General features: G+C 40.6%; 1 protein-coding gene across 3 annotated transcripts in view; it reads left to right on the top strand.

The window, feature by feature from the left end:
* Positions 1 to 19,431, top strand: part of oxr1a (oxidation resistance 1a) — a 180,717-nt gene that overhangs the window by 47,958 nt on the left and 113,328 nt on the right. For all 3 annotated transcript variants that reach the window (XM_083919230.1, XM_083919233.1, XM_083919231.1), the window contains exon 2: positions 17,772 to 17,968. In XM_083919230.1, the coding sequence (XP_083775356.1) occupies positions 17,772 to 17,968 (197 nt within the window). The remainder of the gene's footprint in view (positions 1 to 17,771; positions 17,969 to 19,431) is intronic.

The following is a 19,431-nucleotide window of genomic DNA, read 5'->3' on the forward strand; positions in this document are numbered from 1 at the left end:
CTCCCCATTTTTACTGTTTACTGCAGATTTGGTCAGATGAAAATATTCAAAGACGGTCAGACAAAACTAACTCCCCGAGGGGTGATGATGTATACGCAATCGAGAAGCATTCAAACTGAGGCTTGGATCATTTCAAATAGTTTGAGTGCATGCTGGGCCTGGGTCACGAAGGGAGAGGGAGGGGGGGAATCACCCTAAAGCATGGCACGGATCATCTGGGCCAAGTATGAGTGCGCCCTCAGAGTACTTGAATTACAGTAAAAAGATTACTGTGGATTTTCCCCCAAAAAAACACCAGCTTTAAACCCGACTTCCTGGTGTTTGTCTCCAGGCCAGTAGTGTGTTTTTTGTTCGTTGGTTGTAGTCATCTTTAGGGTCCGGTGTGGTCAGTGGCAGGATCACTTTGAAACAGTAACACACTAATATTTGAATTCAGCTGCAACTCAGGCATTCTTCACCATTTTCAAAACAAACTTTTAAGCCAGCCATGAATGCTTCTGTGCTACTGTTACAATAGCTAAATGAGCAATAAAGCATTGCAGAAAGTATTGAGGCATAGAGTTGCTTTTTGTTGCCGTATGTTTGATAAAACAAGGAAAAAAATCCCATAGGAAACAGGTCTTTTTAATAGTAATTATTCACAATAAAAGGAATTCCTAGGACAGCAGTTGAACTTTATCTTTGCTTGTTTGAATAATGGCAGGTAAATGAGAAGAAGGCCTCAGAGTTTGAAGGATCCTTTCATAAACATGCAAGACTTATCAATGTTTGTCATCGATGACTAGCTAGGCATGTGCGATATATATCATCTACGATAGTATCTTAATTATTTTAAGGATATGTGAAATCCTAATATAGAGTATGTCCCTCATTTTTCTGTCACCAATCTTTGTGCAATATTTGACACTTGAAGCTTGGATTTGGAGACTATTTCCACATTCCAATTTTGGTGATTTGTAGTTCAAATATGATGAGTATGGTTTATATTATGGGGAAATGTCAATTTAAAAATGCTCTTGTGATAGTTTTAGTGCAATATTTTATAAAGTAAATCCTATAAGCCACTTGAAAATGGTTTACGTATACTTGCACTGCTTGATCTCAATACTTGCACTGGTTATTCCAGTGTTTTTGTACCGTACTTACTTGAATGACTCAGTTTTAAGTTAAAAAATAAGTCCTGTTTTTCTTGTCAATATTATCACTGCCATCTGATATACAATTAACAAGAGTAAGCTAGTACAATAGGCCTTTGATGCTTTTACAAAAATTTAGAGGGATGCAAAATATCACCTATTACTGTTATCAGAAAATTTCCCGAAAAAAATACCAGGATATTGATTTTTGTCAGTATGGCACACCCCTATGACTACCTGTGTATTTGACTAGATCCTGTTTTCTAACTACAGAAGTTTCTGTACCGATTTGTTGTGAGTCGGTTTGATGGGATTGACAGCTGCCCAGAGACCTCCTGGAGGCTCCGTCTTCATTTGCCATGTCCATCTCCACTGTCACTTTCCATTTAGGAGCTAAATGGAAAGTGACAGTGTCTTTTGTAGACCGGCTAACAGGTTATCTTGTTCTGAGAGGCATAGATCTAGCCTCCGACACTCCTTCTGTGACCCTGCATCTTCTCTCGTTGAAAGGTTACGTAGCTGCTAAAGACACTCATGTTTTACTTATCTCCTTTTTATATTAAAATTATCATAGTTTCCCTCATGAAGTGTGCCGCTGGATGTGTGTTTGATTAGGAAAACAACTTTTCACAGATCACCATGTTATATTTATTTAACCAGACAACTCCACTTCCCCCTGCATTTCAGCTTTTGCATCAGTTTAATTGTATCACACTTGAGTAAGCTAATGTCTGTGCTCAGAAAATGTCAGTGAGCTGCAGAATTTGTCAAGTGCTGCCAAGTGGTGCCTGCTGCAGAAGGGCATCAGGTTGAACAACTTGAGCCAATCAGCCTGCCAACTGACACTGGGGGGGGGGGTTCATTCAGTGAAAGGGAGAGCCAGTTGGGGGTGGAGATGTGTTACCTTGGTCACTCCAGGTAACTGCGGCCACTGTTCTGCCCAAGTGCACAACATTTAAACTGATTCCATGAATGCACATCCTGATTTATAGTTGATCCATTGCACATATGGCCCCTTTACAACATCCAGGATTTTTGACCTGATCAGCAGGTGGCAGTGACACCAGTGGTGACAGATGTTGGTGCCTCCAGCCACTCACTGCTCTCTATGCTGCAGTTAACAGATGTGCTATTGAGAGCACTGGCCGTCAGTGCATGAATCTCATGACTTTGGAGCATTTAGTATAAACATGTTCAAAGCTTTTTAACTTTTTGTAGTGGTGTGTAGTGATTTAATTCCCTTTGTTGAGGGTTGCAATACACGTTTGGAATTGATTTGACCTTTATTATTATTATTATTATTATTATTATTATTATTATTATTATTGCTTAAAAAGGCTCAAATGGATTTTAGGAAGCAATGTTAGATTTGCAAGACCAGGAAAACATCACTTGACTCTCTAGGACTTGAATGTAAAAATAACAATTTTGAGAAATGGGCAACTAATTCATAGCCTTTGGTTGGCATCAGTGGCAAACAATTTTTATTATATAAAGAAAGGACAATGAACAACAAAGCGTGCACCCCAAATTAAATACGTGAATATGTTGTATTTGTGATATTTAAATATTGCTGTTACATTCCAAAGCAGAATGTGACAACTGCGTGACAACTGCGTGACAACTGCGTGTGACTACGCTGCACATGCGTTGGGCATTACCCCTGTGTGCACACGCATTTTGTTTTACAGATAATGGTGAAGCAAACAAAGTGGCCTGACTGAAGTAAAAAGTTTGACTAACGCACTAACATCACAAACAGATGTTCAAACTGATTCAGCTGACAATGAACCTGATGAACCACTGACAAATTTATTTAAGTTTAATTCAATTCAAATTTAGTTATTAAGCAGATGTATAACTGCATAGTATCTTAAGTGCTAAAAAATATAATTGCCAACCATTTTTTAGTTTTGGCAACCAAGAGCTGATGTCTGGTTGCCAGCCTGCGAAACCACTTTTTTAAAAGATAGCGTTGAGCCCTGTTTTACAATAAGAGTACATTCTAAACAGAGCTAAAAGTAAAAAATAATAACACAAAGGCTATGCCACATTGTCTTTTTCAAAACAACATGGTTTAGTATCTGCCTCCTCACAAAGGATTGATTCTCTCGAGCAAAGACTTGTGGTTAACCTACACAATGAATCCAAACAACAATTGTATTTGTATTTGAAAGTGAATAAGCATAGGAAAGAGGTCGAACGACTAGTTAAAAGACTAAACGATTTCTTACAACAGCTCGACACTGTAGTTGAAATAATGATGTACATAGTGTACTGTATATGTTGGGGATTATTTTCATTATTAATGACAAATTACGACGGTCTATGTGGATCGACAGAAACCACGTTCATGCTAATGAAAGAACATATTTTGGACAACAAATGAGATAAGATCAGGTTTTGGCTATATACTGTAAGTAGTACTTGTTAGGAAGGATTTTTTTATTGGATTGAGGACTTTTGTGGGATTTTTTGACAATAAGGATTTTAAAGACTTTGCCTTTAAGCTGATTGGCTGTGACAATAACCATATTTCTATAATCCATACACATACAGTACAAATCTGTCTTTCAAGTCTTTACTGCACATGCTCCAGGCTCAGATCACATAAAGCTGAAATCTGATTCAAAGAACTTTAGCCAAACACTGGGTAAAAGTTCTAGTCCTTTTTAGCAGCATATGATGCCGACATCAGAGAGGTGGGTGTCCATGTGCTCTCCATAGGAAAATGAAGGCTAAGCCACTCCAAGGCCATTCGCCAGTTATGGCATGTGGTGTCCCTCATGCGTGGAGCCTGAGTCTGTCCACGCAGAGGATGTGGGGCTGCCTTTTGCCGTTTCAAGGCCCCATGGATATGCACTGAATCAAACGTTGAAAGCTGTGTATGATTGAGCTGCTCAGTCTGACAGAGTGTGTTTGTCGCCAAGATGGGGACAACGAGAGCAAGTGTGCATGCTTTTTTTGTCTGTACATGTCTGTATTTGCTGCTTGAGTGATACACAGAGAGCCAGAAAGTGAGTTAGAAAAACATGCCCCGGAGTCAGAGCCAGACACTTAATGAAGCAGTGATTTCTTTTTTTCTTCTCCTCTTTTCCCTCCCCGCCTTGTGTCAGCTAAGATAATTCCTCTGTTAGTCAAGTGAAAGGCCATGGCTAAGGGGTGTTTCTGTGTGATATTGATACATTTTAGAAAATTAATAGCAGCCTTTCCCCTGACTGTGTGCTCTGGAGCCGAACTGTTGATTTATGGCCATTTTTTGATCAAAATGGAGCTGTTCGACATTGTTGGCAGATGCTGCTAAGTGATAGAGAAATCATTAGACGTAGCTCAGAGGCTGGTTGGTTGGTGAGGCATTATGTATGCTGGTGTCTTTGTCTGGAGTTTTAGTGTGTATGCTGTGTGTGATCGGTTAGGAGATGATTTGAGTGTGCAAACTATTTAAACCCCAGGCTTGTTTTTTAAATTAAAGCACAGGTTCAGGTATACTTTAATTAGTGTTACGGTATTCAGATCATCAATTTAAGTAAATGTACAGAAATATTAATATTATTATTAATAAAATAATAATATTATGCAGAAAAACTGATATGTTGTTCTACACCATATGATTTAGTTAACATAGAGTGTTAATCTTAGTAAATCATTTACTAAACAATAATTCTGTTTTTCAATTCAGTTTTATGTATAGTGCTAAATCATAACAAAGTTATGAGGACATTTTCCATATAGAGTAGAGTAAGTCTAGACCACTCTCAACAACATTATAATTGTGGCAGTTTATGTACTAGAATAATATGAATAGTAGAAATAATAGCAGTAAAAAATACTGTATGAACAATAATAGTTGCAATATTAGAAGCAGTAGCATTTGCACAGTTATTAGATCATGAATGGGCTCGTAAAGGAAACGTCTGCCTCCTATGTCAATTTGTAGTCATGTCTGGACAGCAATTCTATACGACAGTTATTTAAATGAAACCATCTGAGCCGTTTAAGGGAAAGGTTATTGCAAAATCAACCTCCTGCATTCACAACTGACTCGGATATAAAATTAAACAGAAATACTGAAAGTATCCATTTTGGGAAGAAATTCCCCATGTTATAATTACATTATCACTGATGCCCTTCAGAACAATGGCTTGGATTAATATTATAAATATTAGCAGATGTTCATTGTTATGGTTACAGTAACAAGCGTCAGGTTAGGGAACAGTTGTCATGGTTACGGCCGTTCATAGTTAAAGGGAACCTACGATGAATGTGTAGGAAACCAACAGCAGTCTCCTGTGTCCCACCTTTTGTTGGCCCTTCCGCCCACCCTGGGAGCTGTTGCATGTAACCTAGGTAAGGGATTAAGCCGGGATATTCCAGTTATCCTGGTTTACTTAATCCATGATTCCGTTGCACAAAAGCACAGGCACCTGAGGCTGCCAGGCTTGATTAATCCTGCTGCTTTCTCTATCAGCTGTCACTCCAATCAGAAATCAAACGTCTTTCACAATTATTCCATGATCTTTTAGCCTAATTACATTTTTGTTAGCCATGAACGTACCAGGGATACATCGTGTATATACACTGGAGATCAAAATTAGACGATAAAGTGTTAATACGTTTTTTTGTAAAGAATTTATTAGAATATCCTCTGTGGCTATACCACTGCTGTACTAGCATGTTTTTTTTTAAATAACCAAGGCACTTCAACAAAAACCTTTATTTAGTGAAAAAAACAGTGATCAAAATTAGAGAACAGTGTCCATTGTGTCAGAAGAGAAGATTTCAACAATGTTTAGGATTAAAAAATGAACAGGAAGTGTAGAGGCCACAGCTTTGAATGACTTCAGCACATCTTCACCCACAGGACATCACTAGTTTCTCACACTGCTCTGGTTTGATCTTGGTCCATTCTGACTCTTCCACAGTTCACTAACTGGAGTGAGTTTCTTAGACATTACTTTGTTGCCAAGGATTTTCCAGAGATTCTCTATGGGGTTTAGATCTGGAATCTGGGCTGGACATTTCATTGTTTTAATATTCTCAGCTTCAGTGAACCACTTCACCTGTTTTGCAGTGTGACAGGGGGCATTGTCCTGTATGAAAATTGCAGCTGATTGGGAGACAATTGCAGTGAAGATATTGCATGTTGCTGAAGGAGGTTCACATAAACATTTGCATTCATCCTGCCATGTAACTGTACTAGTGGCCCAACTCCTGCTGCAGAAAACATCCCCAAACCATGACACTTGCTCCTCCAGATGTAACTGACTTCTTTACACACTTTGGGTTCAGTCTTTCCCCAGTGCTACGCCCAACATAATGTTTCCATCAGACCCAAATAAACTGAACGTCCTCTCATCACTGAAGTCACTCTGGACCAATTCTCCTCTGTCCACACAACATTCTCCTCAGCAAAGGCAAGTCTAGCCTTTTTATTCTTTCTGCAGCTTCCCATCTTACAAAGTAACCAGGAGAGCTGCCAGATAAATAGGGTGTGTCCAACAATGAAGTCAACTGTCACCAGGTGCCAGATTAACACTAATAACTGGGAGGGATCTGAAAGTGTTCTCTAATTTTGATCACTGCTTTTTTCCCCAAAAAATAAAGGTTTTTGTTGAAGTGCACTGTTTAATGAACTGAGAACGATTAAGAATAGATGTTGTTTTGTATTGTCATGATAGTTTTTTAGGATCTAAATTGGTAACCATAGTTGCCCAATAAATGTAGTTAAGTAAAAAGCCCAAGATTGACCTGAAATGTAGTGGAGTAGAAGTAGAAGTGTAAAGTAGCATACAAATGGATGTATAAGTACCACAAAATTGCCAAAATAGTCTAGCTAATAAATCATGGCAAATCAGGTTGACTGAGTAGAAGTGACCCTTTAAAACGAAGCCAACACTGCTCCACCATAATCAGTTAAGGTCACTCACAGTTTCCCTAGTTCTATGCTGCATCTCCGTCTTGTCTCAGGAGTAGATCTCACATCCTTCCAGTGTAACAGCAGAGACTGAAACTCACACACACATGCACAGAGCCTCTCTTTTTTTATTCTCCAATCCACCCAGAGTGCAGGAGCTGGCCTCCGTCTGCCTTCACCAGTGGGAAACACAAAAGCGAGACATGAAAACAAAAAGTCAGTGAATTTTCAGCGGTCTCGAAGAATTCAAGAATCAGGGGAAAAAAACAAGTATTTGCTGAACAGGAGATGCGTCAGGAATGAAAAATCACATCAAGCTAGATATGCAGCTGAGGGGGGAATGCAAAAATGGAAACCCACTCAGCCAGGAAACATGCGTTTCACTCCTCAGTATTGGGAAGGCTAATGTCTTACATAACTGATAAAGGAGATGGGAGGTGGTTTTCACATTTGGATTGCATTGTTTGACTGGCACTTAACACATGCAAGAGTCCATGCACGTTCAAAATGACACATCTAAGGTTGTTTTTTCCAGTAAAGGCACAGTTAAATCCAGGATACAGGAAATAATAATGCACTGCAGGTTCTGATTTTTCAGTTCATCTGACTTTTTATGTGCTTTGTTGTCTGGCCTTTAGCTGCTACTCTCACCGATTTGGTCCACAGGCAGCCTAAGTTCCAGGCCTCATTGGTCAAAACTGCCACATAACCCTGTGACACAAAATTGCTGCTCTGGCATTTAGCAAGGGCAGATGAGCGTAATGCGGCGTACAGCTCCATACATCATTATGCAGAGTTGTCCAGCAGCTGAGCAGAGAGCGGCGAGGTCCAGCCGTATTTCATTAGGCTTCCGGATGCAACAGAGGGCCTCATTAACATGCATGGACACAGGTTGTTGTTGCCCTCTCTTTCTCTCTGTGTGTCAGCATCGGGAGCCGAACATCAGGCTGACAGCCTCGACGGCCGCTGACTCATTCTTATTAAGCTTAAGCTAGTCCACAGTTGTCCAATTGTTTTGTTGTGATTGCCTGCCTCAGAGACCGCAGGAGCTAAAATCCTTGCAATCCATTTCAAATAGTCATTTGATACAAGTCTCATGGATGGTCTGAAGATGAGGACGTTGACAAAAGATGATTTGCAGATCACTACCTCAGGATGAGAAGACATCTCTAATATTCGTGTATGTTAACCTAATGAGTCCCAGCACACATTGATTTGATATATGACAAAAATAAACTAATTACATAGTCTGAAGAAGTCACCAAGTGAGCCATCTTGTTTACTTCCTATCTCTGCTGGGAGCTGAAAATGCGCAGTAGCCATCTCCCCAGATGTTTACCAGGCCCCCATCACGTGTGCTGCACAATTGACATACACTATGTCACAGTTCAGGGTCTTTGCTTCGAAATGAGACGTTCTAGCCTACAGAGAACTTCTTGTTTGCATCAACAGCTGTTTCCACCCCTACTGTACTACTGGCCTTAAGAGCCCTGAAGAACGCAGAATCTCATTTGCTCTTTGGAATTAAGAGCAATAAAACCTTGGAAGCTAACAATCTACTTTATCAATACACCTGTTCAGGTAATACAGGCATTTATAAAAAAAATATTTAAAAAAACTGCTCCGTCTGCAGTCTCAGTGCATTACTCTGAATACAGCACAAACTGAAACTAACTGTACTCCATAGCTGTATGGAACTGTTTTGCTTATTTCTTCCACATATCTTAAAATGTAGCAAGTTCTTATTAACTCAGCTGGCTGAGACCAACCAGCAGGACCTGCACATGGCTAATTAATATGCATGTGGATGACGTCATCAGACCTGATTAACCTCAGAGGGAGGGTAGAGGTCTGATACTGACTGATGTCTGTCCGTCTCTTTTTTCTAAACTTCACTCGGTATAGTGATGTGAGGAATCTGATTTATTTTACTGATATATGAATGATCAATAATACCTCACTTGACTTTGCTGCTGCAAACTTTAAGGTTGCTGCTCTGGAAAAAGTATTTAGTTAGACTTCAAATGTTAAATTCTAATCATGTTCTGAATTTCATGTCTTCAATAGAAATATATATTTTAAAAGCAGTTACTTGGTAATGTGAATGAACACATAGGAGTATTGATATGGATTTGACAGTTATGGATATGGAGCAGTAGCCTATCGATAAATCTCTAAAGATACCCTTTCCTAATTATGATTGTAAAATATGGTGAGGCGTTGTGTCAGATGTAATGAGAATAGTAGCTCAGGGAAAATGTCCAGCCCCGGGCCCTTGGCGTTCTGAAAATGTGGCCCCTGAACAATCTAATTGAATCGCTCTGGTTTACAGTATGTGAGGTATTTTTCTGAGCACAGCTGCTGTAGCTGGAATGAGGTTGGACCGAACATTAAATGTGTGCACCATAAATTCAACATTGAGCTGAGAGACGCTAAAACACTGTAGTTGGATGATAATTGTCACCTTGAGCGACACCTTTCACATTACATGTTGTCATTGGAGTCGTTTTTGTAATAAATCGTTTTGGAAGAAGGATATACTGTACAGTGTAAAAGGATAACATCTGCCCACCTTGGATACAGTGCAACAGGTAAAGATATGAGATCCTTGAACATTAGTCACTGTTTATGTTCTTTTACCTGAAGGGCATATTTTTGTCACCTGTGTGCCCTCACTATTTGGTTCCTTTGCAATAAAAAACGCGATAAGGCTTTTCCCTCCCTTTTCTCTCCACGTTACATAAGCAGCATTCAGAGTATTTGGGCTCTAAGGCATAATTTCTTTCAGACGGGTCATTGTGCTGCCAGTAACAGAGTATGACGTCAACGCTGCCTTCCCCTATCTTTATATAGCACAGCAGCACCCTATCTGCCGCTATATGTAAACACCAATTCCCTGAAAAATGTGTTATGTTGTAGCCGCGAGGCAAGCAATGGGAAGCAAAGGAAAGAGGAGGAATGGAAGGCAATGCAAATGCAGACCCTTTTTATCTAGGTCTAATCCCTCTTAGTAGGGGAGCGATAAGCGTGTTTTGACTTAGCCCCAAATTTCCTGTTGTTTATGCATCCTTTGCCAAACCACGTGGATCCCAGCAGAGTCGGATAATCTTAGTGATGCCAGTTTGGCAGAGCTGCAAATATAGCACTGCCTCCTGGCCCAGGTCAAATCACAACAGCAGGGTAGAAAACCAAATGCCTCCACTTCTGTTTGCCTTAATTTTTCCCTCCGTATTCATCTATGCGTAAGCATTTGCTCATAGATATGAATCTGTCAGAGCTGGTGGCTTTGTTGACGTGCGCCTCTCATTCCTCTCTGGTGCTCATGAGCTCTTTGCTTCCAGGGGAGATGGAGATTGGTGCAATCATAGCTCAGAAGGAAGCCTATTTACCCACAAAAAAACACCCCAATATTAAACCAATGGCATCACGAGCTGCTAGCTCCTCACTGCTGTGAGAGGGAAAGCCTCTTACTCCTATTGCAGTTTTCCACTAGGGCCTTTTTCTGGGTCTCACAGTTAAGAAGGGTGCGCTTCTGCTGTAGTGTTCTCACGGATAGGTTGTGAAAACTCTACACTTCACACTTGTATCTTAATGCAGGACTACAGGGAGTCCACATACAATACACATTAGATCTGATGCTGCAAAGTCCTAGTCCTTTTACGTCATGTATACCAATCACACTATTAATAGTTAAGATTGACTGTACAACTGGGATCAATTAGAAGTTTCCAATCACACTAACATGATGTTCTTTGGAATGATGTAGCTCTGTGTAATGGGTTTGAATCCAAAATGTTACTGTTTTGGCCTGGTTATCATGACAGTACAACTAACAAGTAAATGGGAACCTGCTGAGAAAGTCAGGTTCTCAAATTCAGAAGTCATGCTCATTTGTTGCTCCATTAACAGCAACCAGAAACAGAAGCTTCTGTCTGTTCTGTAGCTGAAGTAGGCAGACAGCATTACAGGGTGACATTACCGGAGGTGTGATTCTGTGTTCACAACTGGGATGTACATAACAAAAGACTATACTGACCACAAGTCAGCTCTAACAGTAGCTGGGTCACAACTTCCTAATGGGACCGCAGGGAACAAATGGACTTCAAAGTATGTAAAAAAACAATTGAAAAATGGAATCCTGTACATAATTTTTTCAATTCTTGTAACACAGTCGAGACTCTTGTGTGAGTGCAACCATTTTCCCTCCTGGGCCCACCCAGGTGATCTTTGAGAGGCTGTGATCAGGACATTGTTACCAGAGCACAGAGCCTAAGGCAGTGGGAAATATTGGCAACATGCAGCCTGTAAGCAGAACAAAATGCTGACCCGACAGTACATATACTGCAGCAAGAAAAATATAAAACAAGCGTTATTGGACGAGAACTCAATGGTAGGTAGCTGAAGGTGGGCTGTTTGGGGACAGTGAGGAGAAAAACAAGTGCTATTCTCTGCTGTTAGACCTGACCTCAGGTTACAGTAGGGAGTTTACCTCAACGAGCTGTGTAACGGTCTGAGACGGGATACTGTAATAAACCCAGTAGTTACAATTCACAATACACTCTGGCTGTCATTTACCAGAGCAGGTGATGCTTCTGTTCCACCGTGTGTCTCAACCATGGGACAACCAAGGATCCTCATCCTCAGCAGCGCTGGTTTGAGTCTTTACTGGCATTCACTAAAGTTTAGACTATGTCATGTCTGTCGGTATTGCTGTGTTTATGTTTTCCAATATGCACCTAAATTAAAACCTTTTTCAAAGAACATAAAATGCAGAAAAAGATGGTTGGTGTGATTTAGAATCTCATATAGATATTTATTTAATTCTTAATTCATTCTTCATTTAAACGCTCAGCAATTGACTGCTATTTTTATATTTATTTTTCATTCATTTATTATGTATTTAAATGATCATCAATTGACTGATCCTGAACATAATGTTTATTTAGCTTTTTATTTTATCCTTTCTTTTCTCAATGCCCATTTCTAGAATCGGTTGACAATGCAAAACATTGTATAAATAATGTATAATGTTAAATATTCTTTAATAAAGTTATGCACAATCCACACAGAAAAGCTCTATTTTCAGTCCAGATCAAAAATTTGTTGATCATTGTCGGCTGCCATTTCTGTAATCATTGAATTTTTCACTCTAAAATCTAACTCCCATATTAAGGCCGCACAGGCACAGGCACACGCGCATACACACACGCGCGCGCACGCACACGCACACTGTCATTTTGTTTACCCATCTAACTTTGTGAAGACATACACTTCTACTCATCTATTCTGTTCCTTCCGATTTGATCCCTCACACACACACAAGCACACATTCTGTTGCAGTTTGGCCTCGCAGCTCAGAAAACAGAGCTAGAAGAGGGGCTTCTGCTCTACTGATGAGACAGTAATTAGTACCAACTCCTAAGGGAGTGGAGATAGACTTCACACAGCTTGACACTCCTTCTCTCTTTTCTCTCTATCGCTCTGTCCCTCTGTCTGTCTCTCCGTCTGTCTCTCTCTCATCCTATACAGCCATTTACAGCAGTGCTCACTCATTCTCCAACCTCATTATGTGCCATCCAAACACGCATGCAGCTTCCTCAAAATAGTCATTAGCACAATCTGGCACATCCATCTAACTTTGTCTGCCTGTCTTTAGCCTTGTGAAAACTTCCAGTAGATGCATTTCAGTGAGGATGAGATAAAATGTCAAGAAGAAAAATCAATAAAAAAAATAAATGTAGTCCATTGAGTTTCTTTTTTTATCGCTATTATTTTTGGTGAATCTATTTGTAGAAAAATTGTGTGGGTGTGTACATCTGTCTGTCTGTGTTTTATAACTAAAGAGACTTTGGGGGACACTTCTGTAAGGCAGAATTTCTTCTGATGCTTTTTCACAGCTCAGCCTACTCTGTTTGCCTCCTCCTCGGACTGTTTGGGTCTGTTTGATTGAGAGAACACACACACACACACACACACACACACACACACACACACACACACACACACACACACACACACACACACACACACACACACACACACACACACACAGTGATAGACAGCATTTCCATGGAGATTATGCATTTTCATTAGCCAGTTAGACACTATGTCATGTGTGCTGCTTTGGACAATCAGGGGATGGGCACTTGGGTGAAATGGCCTGAAATATCCTGTCCGCTTCAGCAGTTTTGCTGGAATGATTGAAAGTGTGTGCGAGAGAGCGGAGTGCTGGGAATCTTGTATTGCTGTTTCAGGACTTTTTCAGGCTACAGAGAAATAGTGTTTCAGGAGCCTTTTCCCCCAGTTTTTTACCGGAACACCCATGCTCTTGTTTTTTGAACTTTTTGTTATGTTGTGTTAGTGTATCTGTGTATTCTGTCTGTATACGTGTGAGTGTCAGAACATACAGACACCAACAGACTGAACAAAGTGATCAGGAAGGCCGGTGATGTCGTGGGGGAGGAGCTGGACACCCTGACGACCGTGAGAGATGAGGATGCTTTCCAGGCTCCTGTCTGTCCTGGACCATGTTTCCCACCCTCTCTACGACTCACTGGCCCAGCAGAGGAGCACCTTCAGCAGAGGAGCACCTTCAGCAGAAGACTCCTCCACCCAGATGCACCACAGAGCGCCACAGAAAATCTTTCCTGCCTGTGGTCATTAAACTATACAACACATCCGTCAGAGAGTCTGTAACCTCCTCTCTGTAATACGGACTCAATCATAAACAATCTGTTCTTTGCACATTTCTACGGTACTTTGCACATTATTACAGTACTTCTGATCTGTGTATACATTACCACTGTAATTTTGATATTATATTAGTGTTGCACGGTATACCGATACTAGAAAGGTACCGCGGTACCCAGCCGTTAAGAACGATACTTTTTCACGTTTTATTAGTGTCGGTACTTTCTGAATTTTCTGCGACAGCGTGTCTGTGCAGCTTCTCTCTGCTTCCTCGCTGCCTGCAGACGGAGTGGGCGTGGCTTTACGGTGACAGACAGTCACAGAGCAGAGCGAGACAGACATGGCCGAAAGTCTCACGAGTGCTCCTGCCGACCGTCCGAGGCTTGTTGTAAAAGCAGACGCACGGAGCGAAATATGGAAATATTTCGCTTACATTGCAGACAGCAAGGGCAAGCCCACGGACACCACAAGGCCCGTATGTAAGAGATGCTATAAGTCGGTGATGACCAAGGAAGGCAACACGTCCAACCTGGCGAAGCATCTCGCGGACAGACACCCCGATTTGCACCGAGAGCTCAAAGAGCTGCAGGTTAGCAATAGATAACGTTAAATATCCCCCGGATGAAGTCAAGCGAACTGTTTTCCCCATCAGAATTGCAGGAGGCAGTCAGGGGAGAAGCTGTTTAACAGTCCGGTGTGGTTCCACATATCTCTGTCTGCTAACGCAACGTTCACACTGGTGACATGAACTTTACGATAACATGCGCTGGTGTTCACAAGTATGATAATCAACAACACTCATTTTAAGTCAACCGGTGCTAGTAATATAATCATAGCATGTACATTATTGTCAAAAATTTACAAGATATATTGTAATTTACATTATTAGAAAATGGTATGGTAAGAGCACAGACCTCTACCGGGTCTGGGTCATTTGTGTTATACTTTACTGCACTAATGTAGTTTGCAGGCTGATAATACAAGGTTTGAATTTTATCAACTTAAAATACTAATTGCAAATTTTCCCTTTTGTGGGACGAATAAAGTATTATCTTATTTTATGAATTGCCAGATTTACAATTATTTTTATGCTGAATAGAATTGTAGTTAATGTGCTGTTAATTTTTTTCTACTACAAACACTGAGCTTTAAATGGAAAATCAGGTCATTAAATAATCTGTGAGAGCAAACAAGACAAATAAACAACACAAGACACTTGTCTTTTTGGACACAGAGATGCTTGTAACCACATTGGCAGCTAAGTTAACTATCAGCCTGAAATAATGATGATAATATTAGTAGTATTGAAGCATAAGCATAAAGTTCTGCAGCTTTGACAAAAATCTCTATATTTATTTTGACTTTTTAAGTTTAAGTGTTGTAATGAATACAAATAAATAATTTTAAGTTCCACAATTTGTCATCTAATATTTTATTCCATTACTTTTGCTGATGTTTTAGTTTTCTGCCGTGGTATCGTTTTCAGTATCGGTATCGAGATATTTTAGGCAGGTATCGTACCGAAGTCATAATTTTGGTATCGTGACAACACTATATTATATATATATATATATATATATATATAGTTATAGACAGTATATATACTATTTTATATTTCTGTTGTTAAATATGTTGTTTGTATAGCTGGAGTTTGAAACAAAAACAATCTCCCCTGGGATTATTAAAGTATTTCTGATTGTGATGTAAGTGGATAGACCTGCTGCTGAGCGTTTTAGGATTAACTGTTCAGATTAGCCCAGTGAAGTCATTTAGAAAGTGTGCAAACCCAAACCCAGGATCTCGTCATCCTTTTAATAAGCTTTGAGGAGTTGTCGTAGGCAGATTTGATTTGCCCAGGCTCAGCCGGCCTGTACCTTTTTGATACACTTTACATAAGCAGTGGACTTGTAAAACCTTGTCCTGCCAAAGAGTGTGCGACGAATGTCTGTAGCTGAACTCTAGCTGCCGCTTTCATTTAGAAATGTTGTTTTGTGAACATTACAACGTGGAGTGGGGTCGAGTGGTGAGCACTGCTAACAATGAAAACTACCATAAAAAGAGATCTTTATAGAATGCAAATACAGTGAATGGCTTCAGCAGAGAAAATACAGGCCATAAATAGGATCAAAAACTGGATTGGATTTTGTGACTTCATTATACCTTTTAAGTTGCTTTTAAAAGGGTACATATCAAAGTCTGTTTACAGGTATTGGGGAGTTAACCCACACGATGGTGAGCATACCTATGTTCCCCAGGTCCTTTTAAAAATATATTTTTTTAAAAAGGGTCCAATGTTCCCCGGTCACATACAAAGCAGGGATTGTGGCAAACCAGTTTGTTTGCCACAACCAGTGCAGAATTCCCTGGCAAATAGGGTTGGTAGACCCTAACCGTACCCCCTGACCCTAACAAAATGCTGAATTAAATCAGCGAAGGCATAGGCTTATGCGACGGGGAACATAGGACCTGGAGAACACATGATGCTAGTGGCTCAAGGCTATGTTATTCACCGCTAGCATAACTCACCCACTTATCAAATCTTCACCCGACTCCCGACTTCGATTTTCAAATATAATTTGAATATTAAAAAAATTATATTTGAACGAATACTAGGCAGCCCTTAATATTTGAACTTATGGACATTATTTTTTGTAAATGTGTTTGCTAGTTAACATTGTTTTCAATTCAGATGCCGAGGCTTTTTCACGCCTGGTGGAGTTGTGAATTGCGAGTTCATTAGCGAGGCTATTATTGTCCATCTGGGCTCCTGTAGGTGACATTAGCGTCAGTCAGGAACGGTCAGGAATGGGGGTGTTTATATTCATTCATTTATTCCCTTTTCTATGTCAATGGTTTCACTCAGCATTGAAAAACTAATGTAATTATCTGGGCAACATTCTGTAACAGCAGTCAAGTAGTGAATTTGTTGTAATGTCACATTAATAAACAGGAGATGACTTACTCTGTGCTCAAAGTGATGCTCAGAGCTCCAAGATCACGTGAATAATACCAGGATAACTATGTTTTTTTTCATTGGTTGATGGTTAAATCTTACCCAGATACAATAGTGTATCTATTCTAGTCTATTTTATGATTGGCTCTTGTATAACCCCGTTTTTTTTTTTTAGTGCCTGACCGCTGGTCAGTGGCAGCTCTTGATTCCTGCCAGTTCCATAGTGATAGCAAAGAAAGCGCCGCTGCTGCTTCACCACGGCCAGAGACATTATGGGAGCGTGAGAAATACAATGTGTGGCAGGAGTGAGTGACTGTCACGCTCAATATGTGACACTTAAGAGGCCTGGACAAAAAGTCCATTAAAAACAGTTGTGTCGTAGTAGTTGTACTAGTGGCATAGGGCTGCAGTAGAAGGTGCCTGACGATGCAGGGCTCTAAAAGTGATCACAATAATCTTGCATTGGATTCTGAATTCAATGTGACGCCTGTAATGTATAAATAAATCAGGAGGACCAGTTTAAAAGCTTTTTTCACACAGCATTCTGGACCACTTGTAAATGATCCTTTAATGTTGTGCTGTGCTAGGTGAAAAGAGAGTTACAGTAGATGGGATGGAACGATATTCACCACCACAGACTACTGCACACTTGCTCCAGCATTTGTTCTTCAGTTTGTTACTCACTGAGATTTTTACCCCAGCAAGGTATTAACTCTGGACTCCTGCTGTCCTCCTCCAATACCCCCCTGCTTTATCCCTTTTTACTGTAGAGAAGGCTCTGCACACAGCCAGCAAAGTGATGCTAATTATTTCACCCTTAACAAAGGGTGTGATTAGCCTATTGATTCTTTCTCTCAACTTCCTTGCCGCTGCAAAAATTGTCTTACACGATTAAATTTCTGTGACACAGCACATTGACATCAACAACCTCAGATGCAAATAGGCTTTGATTGCCTGCCCGTGAACGATGAGGGTCACACCGCATTTCCCCGTCCTCTGTGTTTACAGCCTTGGGCCGTGGTTTAAATCTTACAAACATAACGTGTTCTGCTTCTGTGCTTTGCTTGTCCCCTTTCAGACTGAAGCAGAAGTCACAGTCGGTGGATATTGCAAGTCAAGGTTTCTCCCCGACTCTGGTCCCAGCCTCGCCCCTCAACAAAGCTGCACCACCTGTTGCCAAGACGACCACTGTCCTCGCCGTGCAGGAAAACAACGCTACCAACTCCCAGCGCCGCAGCCCCAGATGTGGCGAGCTAAAGAGAGGCTACACCATAGGTAAATAACACAGGAACTAGGGTTCTGACTGTCTGTCTGTTTGTGTGTGTAGCAACTGATGATGTAAAATCAAACAGATCATGTGATAAATAATGGGCGTAGCTTCCAGGCCTGAAAAGTAAAGCCAACGGTAAAGTGCCTTAAACCTGCATTCTTTCAAATGTCCAGGGGGCTCCTCAACTGCTTCCAATGAGAAGTCTGATTGTATAGAAGTCAATGAGAAAATGAGCCTACTTCTCACTTAATTTGTTACCTCAGTAGAAAGTGTTTCAAGTCTTCTCCAATACAGCATGATGTTCATTTAGTAAATAATGTTCCCATTGAGAGTCAAATAGACCATAAAGCAGATTATGTTTTGGGGCGGGGCTACGCAGTGACCTACTTTGACTTTGACCCTCTCAAAGTTTGTTTTCACTTCTTCAGAGTTGATTGTAACTTTTTGTTCACCTAAAAATGTCTGGATCAAGTCTTCAGTGTTTGCACCTTGCTAATCAAGACAGCTAGCTAGCACTAGCATTAGCTGGTGAATTAAGGGAAACTGTCTCTGCATGCACCAGGACCTCCCTGTTTGCCCCCCGGCCAAGTCCACCAGATGACTTTGATCAACCCATTGAAAACGTGAATGTTTCCCTCTTTAGTATTTAACTTATACCATCCATGGAAACCGAGGGTGGCATAGCGCTCCGCCCTCTTGTCCAAATGGTCACTTCTGGCTCAAGTACTGTATATCAAGATGGCAACAGCTTATGCCAAACTTCTGGATTTGTGCGTGTGTGTGTGTGTCACATCCGAGGCTGGCTCCCCCCGTTTCTCATCTTCTAATCAATGTCCTGCCTACAAATGATTAGGTGACTGTGATGAGATTTATTTCTGTGATAAATCCTATTTTGAATGGGGGAGTCGAGGCAGGAACTGTCTGTTGCCGGTCTATTTCTGTCTCAGAGTGTAGGTTGCTACTGTGAGAGTAAGTACACTTCAGGGAGCTGACTTTTCCACAGATGATGAACTCAGTTTGAGCTAAACTAATTCCAAACTCCTGAAAGCATCTTCGTTCACTTCGTTGATGTGATTCAGTTAGCAAGTTGTTTGGGTCAAGGTTAGAAAGAGGAAGTGTTAAGGAAAAGGTAAACAAGCAGGACTTTGCTGAAGATAATCTGCAGTATCTTTATTTTGGACTGATTCCTTTTATATTTTTGATATTATAAGCATCTTTGGTGCTTTTTGCTGTGCTGCGACATCTTTTTCTTCATCTGTATTTCCTTTATATCTTGCATACCACAAACATACAGTACTACAGTAACTTTATTTCTGTGTACTAGATTCTTTCCATTCCATTACGCCAGCTTTGCTTTTTTTGCACTGAACCAAACAACGCATCAAGGCTTGGGCAGTATCATGCCACCAACGACAGACAGTGGAGAAAAACAGCCATGAAGCCAGCTGTTTTTTTGTTTATTTTTTTA

Source organism: Echiichthys vipera, assembly GCF_963691815.1.
Source record: "Echiichthys vipera genome assembly, chromosome: 8".
Taxonomy (NCBI): domain Eukaryota; kingdom Metazoa; phylum Chordata; class Actinopteri; order Perciformes; family Trachinidae; genus Echiichthys; species Echiichthys vipera.